At 35.4% G+C, this 9,405-nt stretch overlaps 1 protein-coding gene across 1 annotated transcript; it reads left to right on the top strand.

Annotated features, from left to right (window-relative positions):
* The first annotated feature begins 661 nt into the window (after nucleotides 1-661).
* On the top strand, nucleotides 662-8,364 carry LOC142618248 (uncharacterized). The gene is made up of 2 exons (XM_075791152.1): nucleotides 662-1,568; nucleotides 8,164-8,364. Exons 1-2 carry the CDS (start codon nucleotides 840-842, stop codon nucleotides 8,176-8,178), a joined length of 744 nt encoding a protein of 247 aa, XP_075647267.1. The 5' UTR covers nucleotides 662-839; the 3' UTR covers nucleotides 8,179-8,364.
* Nucleotides 8,365-9,405: the final 1,041 nt, after the last annotated feature.

The raw sequence follows: 9,405 nt of genomic DNA, 5'->3' as shown, positions 1-9,405 counted from the left end.
AAGCAGGAGGTTGCTTTGCTAGATTGTGTGTGCAGGTGGGCATCAACAAGCCATTGATATACACTATCTGATAGGGGGTTTTCAGCAACTAGTCACCTATAAAGGGATAAGTAAGCTTTGTTTTTCATGTGGCCGCCATCGGAAAGAGGCATGCCATTATACGATCAAACAGTCGGTGACAAATAAGCCACTCGAGGATAGTACAACACGAGAAAACGGTGAGAATGTGAAGGTGGAGGATGCTAACGACAATGCTTCTATTACTGATTAATACAAAAATACTACTACCCAACATAATGAGGACACATATGGTCCGTGGATTGTAGTGACACGTAAAAAGAATGGAACTAGGATTGACAGAAAAGGTAGTGGTAGTGGCACGTCCCCTAAAGCAAATACGGATGCAGTACGTCGGCATTCCACTGAGGTGGTTTTTAAAACCAGAGTAGGCAAATACAAGGAGGGGAAAAGGAAGTCTAGTGGGATGGAAGAGCCCATAATGGAAAAGCCTATAATAGGTGGGCTGTCTAAAAGCCCAATAAAATAACCCTATGACATGAAGCCTAACTATGGACTAAAGGGTAAAGAAGTAAAAGGGCAAATTAGGGATCCATCATGTTCTAAGCAACAGGCCTCCTCATCCAAAAATCCCTTTGGAACAGACACAAATTATTCCAGCTTTAGCTCTCCTCAACTGAGCTTCACTGATGGAAGTTTCAAATTCACCAGTGAACCTCATAAGGAAGTGGGGATTACTCAAGCTAGAAATGGTTTGGCTCAACCCCAACCCAGCAAAAGCCTAGAAATTCTTCTCCCCACTAACGGAGAGCAATGCAAGGATGGAAACACTAGCACTGACAGTCACAGCGTGGCAGCTAATGGAGCAACTATGGTGGATGTTCAAGTCAGGTATCCAAGAAAAGACGGAGACATATGTGGAAGTATGGAGAAGTGTGTCGCAGCTTTCGCCGATGCCAATCTTTTGCAAATTAAATCAAAGACCATCACTAACGGAAAGGTGGATGTTGGAATTCAGCCCAATCCCTATATCGGTGATGGGGGAAAGGATTGTTTTGAAGCTAATCCAGGTCTATCAACCAACAACTAAAGTCAACTTTCGTTATCATTCAAGGGAGATGATGATGGGGGTACTCCAGCAGTGTGCTACTCTTATGCTGAGGAGAGGCTTCTCTAAGGAGATGAGACGTTGGACTAGATGGACCTTGAGGGAGGAGGCGAAGATCAACCCTCATGTTGATGAGTTCCCATCACCACAACACCCTCTCATGATGAATGTTATAATATGGAACTGTAGGGGAGCTTTGAAGCCCTCCTTTAAATCCCATGTGCAAGATCTGATTGTTGATCATGACCCGGCAATTCTTGTCATTATGGAGACCGTAGGGGGAGATAGAGCTAAAGAAATTTCTGACACTTTTCCACTTCAAGGAGCAATACACATGGATACCGTGGGTTATGTTGGAGGTTTATGGTTCCTCTGGAATCTAGATAGAGTTGAAATTACAAACCTTGCTAGCACAGAACAGGAGATCCATGCACTTGTTAAGGTGAGATCTTCTAATCTTAGTTGGATTTTTACTGCTATTTATGCTAGTCCTAGGCATAGAGAAAGATGTATGCTTTGGGAAAATTTGTCTGTTGTTACAAATATTCATAATTTACCTTGGGTTATAGCTGGTGATTTTAATGAATTATTGTCAAATGATGAAAAATTTGGGAGTAGACCTGTTAACCTATCTAGAGCCCTTTCCTTTAAAGAGCATATGGATGCTTGTAATATGGCTGATCTCGGATTTCAAGGGCCAAGATTCACCTAGTCAAATGGTCATGGTGTTATTTCTTTCATCCAAGAAAGGCTAGACAAGTTCTTTGCAAATCCTGATTGGTGCATGTTGTATCTGGAAGCCCAAGTTTCACACCTAACTAAATGCTTAAGAGACCACTACCCAGTGTTGCTTGATCTTCATCCACAATCAAACTTCAGACTGGACAGACCTTTCAGATTTCAAAGCTTCTGGCTCTCGGATAATTCCGTTCCGGATTTAGTGAGGAATGCTTAGGCCAATCATGTTGGTTTATATGATTCCATAAATTAGTTCACAAGTGAGGTCAAGCTCTGGAATCATGAACTGTTTGGGAACATATTTGCAAAGAAGAAAAGAATCTTGGCTTATTTGAGTGGAATTCAAAGAACCATGGCAGTTAGGCCTACTTCTTTTCTTGTCAATCTAGAAAAAGAGCCACAGCTGGAGCTCAATTCTATTTTGAACTAAGAGGAGGAGTTTTGGGCCTTCAAATCCCAAATAATTTAAAGATTTAGGGGGATTATAATACTTCCTTCTACCATATGTCCACTTTGATTAGAAGGAAACATAAAAAAATTATAAATTTCAAAAACAGTCAAGGAGAGTGGATTAATGATACCGCGAAAGTCATGGACTTTGTGCGTGATCATTTTATCAAGCTTTTTTCCTAAAAGCTCACCTCCTCTTCAATGACCACTCCTTCAAGTGATCTAGTTTGGCCTCACCTTTCTAAATCCGAGGCAAATTAAATCAACATCCATGTTTCTGATGAGGAAATCAGACATGCTCTTTGGTCCTTGAAGCCTTTCAAATCCCTTGGTCCTGACAGACTCCATGCTATTTCTTTCGAAGATTCTAGCTTGTGGTTGGCCGCTCTGTCTCTGAAGAAATAAGAAGAATAGTCCAAGAAAAAAAGGTCCCACATCCCTAAACCAAACCCACATAGCTCTCATTCCAAAGATCAAAGGCCCGGAAATTGTGGGGAACTTTAAACCTATTAGTCTCTGCAACATTGTTTATAAAATCATAACTAAGATGATAGTGGCTAGAATCAGGCCACTCATGGAGATGATAGTGGTTTCCCTCTTCCAATCAGCCTTTGTGCTAGGGCGAAAAGGCGTGAATAATGCTATAATTGCCCAAGAAATCATACATACTATTAGCAGGAAAAAAGGGAAGATTGACAACATGGTTATCAAAGTTGAACTTGAAAAAGCCTATGACAGGCTTGAAGGGTCCTTTATAAGGGAAGTGCTTCAAGAGTTCAGATTTCCTTCTGATTTATTTAATTGATTATGAGTTGTGTGCCCACAACCTCTAGTTTCTTTTCAATGGTGGAGCCCTTGATCCTTTTTTCCCTTCAAGGGGGATCCGACAAGGTGATCCACTATCGCCATATTTATTCATTCTTTGTATGGAAGTTTTGGGCAAAATTATTGAGGAAAAAAGTGTCAATGGGGAATGGAGTCCGGTTAAAGCTTCAAAAAGTGGGCCAGCCTTTACCCATCTTTTCTTTGGCGACGACCTCCTCATTTTTGCTAAAGCGGATGCAGCTAATTGCATAGTGTGAGGGATGCCTTTGATGAATTTTACACAAGGTATGGTCAGAAGATAAATTATACTAAGTCCAAGGTGTACTTCTCTCCAAATGTTAATAGTGACCAACGAGAAGAGTTTTGTAATATTCTTGGGTTTCAACCCACCTTAAATCTGAGAACATATTTAGGTTTCCCTTTAAGACATGTTGGAGCCTCTAATCAAGACTTAAACTTTGTTGTAGACAGAGTTAAACAAAAACTAGCAGGATGGAAGGCAAATCTCCTTTCCTTTGCTGGTCATAAGGTTCTTATCCAAGCTGCTACTAGTGCCATTCCTTCATATGTAATGCAATCCATCTATCTCCCTTCAAGGTTACTAGACAATTTGGACAAGCTCAATAGGAACTCCCTTTGGGGATCCAGTGACTTGAAAAGAAAAATGTATTGGGTGGGATGGTCTAAAGTAACTCGGCCAAAGACTAAAGGGGGTCTTGATATTCAAATAGCTAAAGGCAGAAATTGAGCTTACCTTGCAAAGCTCAACTGGAGGTTCCACTTCGAAAAGGATGCTCTTTGGGTTTAGGTTTGGAGGAAAAAATATATGACCCATGGGAGGGTGGCTTCTCCTAATGAATCATCTCTACCTATTAGTTGTTACTAGCCCTATCACACGCGATTTTTTTTTTAGTGGTCCTATTTTGTAGGAAAAAATTGTATTTAATTATTTTATATATATATAATTTTTATTTTAAAAATCTAATTTATAAGTGAATAAATCAATTTAAAAATTAATAGGAGAGTAGTCTTATTTTTTAGGTAATGTTTTAGTGAAAGTTAGAGTTACATTTTTACCGGATTATCCTTTAATTTTGTATTTACTTAAACATAAGATTATAGGAGCATTTTTGAACTAAAAAATGTGAAATTCAAACTGGAGAAGTCCCTTAAATAATAGTATAGATTATATATATATATATATATAATTAATTTTGTCTCTTTTTATGTTAGATATATTTATAAAAATATCATATTTGATTTTAATACTCATTCATGTGAATTGAGAAAATCAATTTTATCCCTTAATGACAAATACAATCTTTGCTAAATTTGAAATTCAAATATAAATTAGAATTTGAATAGCTGTCATCAATGGTTTTAGTTAGGAAAAATTTTTAACATTAACGTGATATTTAATACCATCATTGCCAGCAATTTCATTTTTATTGCAATATATATACTTTCCATTATAAATATTTGGGTAAATTGCAAATTACACCTTTAAAGTTTAGGGGTGTTTAGATTTTATGCTCTCAAATTCTGAAACATTAGGTGTAAAATCCAAATGTTTAGATTTAATATTTACTTTAGGGGGTAAAATCCAAATTCTATGGTGTAAAATATGTTAGGTTCTAAAAGTTTAGGAACGAATGTATTAGAACTTCAATTTATATATATTGGGAAACCATGATTAAAACATTTAGTCTAGGTTTAGACTTGCTCAAAGTTTGGTTTAAATTAAGTTTGGCTTAAATTAAGTTTGGAATCAAGTAATTGCAAGAAATTATTATTCAATTTCTGCAATGCTCGATCAATCGAAAATTAGATTCGATCGATCGAAAGTCACATATCAACAAAAATCGACAAACGTAAAAATGCCATAACTTATCCGTTAGAAGCGCAAATCGCGATCCATTTTTTCCAGTATTTAAAGGACATCATAAGTTAACCCTAGGGAGGGTTTCAGAGTTTTTTTAGAAAGATTGGAGTGCATCTTGAGCCCCTTTTGTAGATCTAAGGTTTTGTACCTAAAAGCTCTCTAAAGTCTTCTACCGGTGTTATTCTTTAAAGAATCTCAAGATCCAATATTGTTGCATACAAGATCAACATCTAAGGAGATCCAAAACCTTTGAGTGGAGTCTCAAAGTCACAAGTGTGGGTGCTTGTGTTACAAAGGCCTAATAGAGAAGGAGCCCGTGAATTTAGAGTTTGCACGTGGTCGTATTAGTAAGTTCTATATGTGGTAGCAATAGGATGTTAGTAGTCTAAGTCTTATTATAAACTTCGATTCTCTATAGTGGATTTGTTTTTTTTTTTTTTTTTTTTTTGATAGGAATAGTGGATTTGTTTTTTACCTTAAAGATAGATAGGCTAAATCATCTCCAAGTTTTTTACCAGTTAGGTTTTTCTGGGTTATCATATCGTTACGTTTTTTATATTTTCGCATTATTTACATGATATGATTGTTTTGTTTTAATCTAAATCTGAATAATAAACCTAAATCTTCACTTCATTAATTAATTAGGTTAGACAATCTAATTTACAGTGATCTAAAACTTAATAAAATCCAAACATTCCAAATTTCAAGGGGTAAAATTCAAATTCTGAAACTTATCTAAATACCTCAAAACTTTAGGGAATAAAGTTCAAATTCTAGAACATTCGGGTGTAAAATCCAAACTTTCGAGTAAAATTCAATTCTGAAACTTAAATTTTACACTTAAATTTTAGAGGCATAATTTGAAATTTATCCTAAATATTTTACTTTCAAACGTTCTTATTTGAATATTTAATACGATAACGTTAATAGATGGAAAGTTGCCAACAACTTAAGTGTACAGCTATTTTCTGAACTACTTATATAAATTTCACAGACCTACATGTTTTAAAACCTACCAATTTGATCCTTAAAAGACATCTTTGTCCCTATCTTTTATTCTCTCTTCTTTCTCTCTCTTCTCTTCTATTTCGTTCCCCTTCCTCAAAACTGTCTCACTAACTGGCGAAACTCATGAGCCTGGTCACCGGCATCAGCATTCAGCAACACTCGGATTCATAGCCACCTGAGATCGTTTTCTTCGCTATTTTGCTCAGACTGGAAACGACGTCATCGGAGTAGCCATGGAAATCCTCTGATTCGGCGGTTTTGGATTCCTCAAGAAGAAACCGAAATTCCTCTTCCAGATACGACATCGCTCGCTGTTGAATCCCTCCGATGCAATAGATCAGAGAACCACTAGTCCCCGATTTATCTTCCTTCGGTTTCGATTCCTGAAGCGATTTCGTCAACTTGGAAACCCAATCCAAAGACTCAAGAAAAGCCGAGTCCTTATCAGGAAACTGGCACCACTTGGCTCTTCCTTCGCCAAAAAATTTCTACTCCACGAGATCCAAGTATTTCTCCACCAACTTAGGAATCTCCACCCAAACGCCGTTGTTGTTCGTCAGAGACGAGAGGAACTTGTCGATATCCTCAGAGGCAACACTCCTGAAGAGGCGGAAGACTCTCCCAAGGCAAGCAAGCAAGAAGAAGACAAAGAAAATGGATTTTGGAAAGGGAAATGGGTATTTTCTTATTTGGGTTTAAAGGAGAGAGAGTTGTGAGAAAGAAACTCAGATCAGAGAAGAGGAGAGGAACGAGTCAGATGAGAGAAAAAGAAGAGAAAATAAAGGTAGGGACAAAGTTGTGTTTTGAGGACCAAATTTGTGGGTTTTAAAAGGTTTAAGACCCAATTGGTATTATTACAATCTTACGATAAGTTTGTGAAATTTATCCAATATATACAACTATTTATTATTTAGTTTAATGGAAAGTCAAATTAGTTGGCAATATTTCAAATGTATATTCTGAAGCTTTCTAATCGGATTTGTATCCAAGATTAGCCACATTATGAGCTATTGATTGTCTATTGATTTCAATAGCTTTATGACCCATTTAAATGTTTTCATAAGTATTGATTATTTGGCTAAAGACAAGATGTGCTGACACTTGTCCAGTTATGCTATTATTTAGATAGAGAGAAATAAAGTTTTGGCCATCAACTTTTTTTGGTTCATCAAACTACACACTCTCAAAAACAATTTTGTTATTGTTCTAAACACTCATCGTCTACTTCTTCTTACTCTTAAAATATTTTATTTTCTACTCTATTTTATAGAAAAAGAAAGTGTTATAGAGAGCTTATATCCTACAAGCAATGTAGGCTTGCAAGGATAATCACCAAGTTGGCAGGGTTATTGTATCCTGCGGACAACATGTAGAAATTATTTATTTACTACATCAAGTATGTTCATAAATGGCATGATTTGTCTCAAAATAGTAACTTGATCTATGCCTCACTCCTGTCACCTCTTTTGGTAATATCATTTTTGTGTAAATTTCAAGGAAAAGTTAGGTAATATCTCTTCTTTGTTTCCAACATTTTACAAATATCAAATTTGATATTTATAATAGTTACTAATGAGCAATGGCAATTATTATGATTATTTTTTTGTATAAGGAACATTTTTTTAGGGGAATATATGGAACTAAATATTTTATCATTATGCATTTATTATAATTGTATTTATATATTAAACTATATATTTTATCATTAAAGAAAAATATGATATATCAAAATTCTAATGGATGGTTTATTTAAATATAAAATGAAATTTAAATTTAAATAAAATATATATTAAAATATTAACACATGAAATTATGAAACCTTAAAAACTTATGCGACAAAATTTGATGAGTTCAACCAAAAATCAAATATTTTTAGAGAATTCTATACAATATTCGCCATTATTTATTTTGGTAAGATGCCTCAAATAAATAAATAACTTGGTGTGTATATATAGTTTGCCATAGGTTACTTTTTTTTTTTTTTTTTTTTTTGAGCGATACCATTGGTTACTTTTTGTTTTGCTAGAATTATTTATGTAATCACATATTCACATTGGATAGTAATAACATCGTATATGCCATTAATAACATTTGCCACAAGCAAAAGGGTTACAGTTCTCCCTTGCAAATGCAGTACACAGGTGCATAGAATCACACTCAAGAATTATTTCCTGAACACCAATGTCACAGACAAACAACACTGCAGCCTCCATGGCTTTAGCAAAGGTCCCAGAGGAGAATAGATCTTTTTGCTTTACGCAGCCACCACTCTGTGGCGATCACCTCTAACCACAACTCCAATCCATGCTGCTCCTTGGTCACTAAAAATAGTTCCATCCACGTTAACTTTGTACCCAAGGGTTTGCAGGTGGTTTCCATACTAATGGGGCTGGGGTTACTTGGGCTTCTTGAAAACCATTCACCAACCTCGTAGCTCTTAAAACCAATCCAGTTTTCATCTTCTGAGATCCGCCATGCCTTGATTGTGTTTGTATATTGAAAGATCTATTTTGTCATTTAATGAAGGGTTGAATAAAGAATGAATTGAAGTCCAATAAAAAAAAATTATATTAGAATATTGATGAATAAAATTGTAAGGACACAAAAGCTTATATAGCAAAATATTATAAGTTCAATCAAAATTCAAACTTCTTTGATTGTATACATACTTGCGCCCGCAAAACCACAAATAAAAAAATATTGGAAATTTTATCTGCATCATTCAATTTATAACTTTGGAGATTTACTAACTAATATGAAACTATTACCAAGAGCACTCACACTCTCCATCAAATCAAACCAAACCCAAAGCAATTTTTTTGTTGAGGTTAAGGAAGGAAAGAGCAATTTAAGATGAAGGAATTCATAATGATCGAAATGGAAAGATGATCATTAGATAAGAAAAGAGGAGGGTCTGTGTCCTTTACTTCACAAATAGGTTCCAGCTTGGTAGCAAGAGGGTTTTCTTAATGCTTTTTTCCATTTGGTACAGATCCCAATATTGCAAGCAAGATAAGTTTTGGCAATGGCAGTGAAGTGGATTGAATTTGAATCAAAACAAAAGTTGACTTAACTGAAAACTGAAAATATTGTAGCAAAATAATTTTAAAATGTGTGAATAATACTGCAGGACTCATTTTTAATGAAAAAAGTTGTTGAAAAGTGAAATTTGTGGGTCCATAAACAGTGCACGAATGCACTATTCACAGAAGATTGGGTCAACACTTGCGGCTGCAGAAAAAAAAAAAAAAAAAAAAAAAAAAAAAAAAAATCTGAAAACGCAGACGCAGCTATAATCTTTATCCAAACGCCACCTGACTATTGAACTAGTTCTTAAATTCGGTCATAGTTGTTGACCAAAAACAAACCACATCAT

Source organism: Castanea sativa, chromosome 12, assembly GCF_040712315.1.
Source record: "Castanea sativa cultivar Marrone di Chiusa Pesio chromosome 12, ASM4071231v1".
Lineage (NCBI taxonomy): Eukaryota > Viridiplantae > Streptophyta > Magnoliopsida > Fagales > Fagaceae > Castanea > Castanea sativa.
This window is presented reverse-complemented; position numbering and strand designations above follow the sequence as displayed.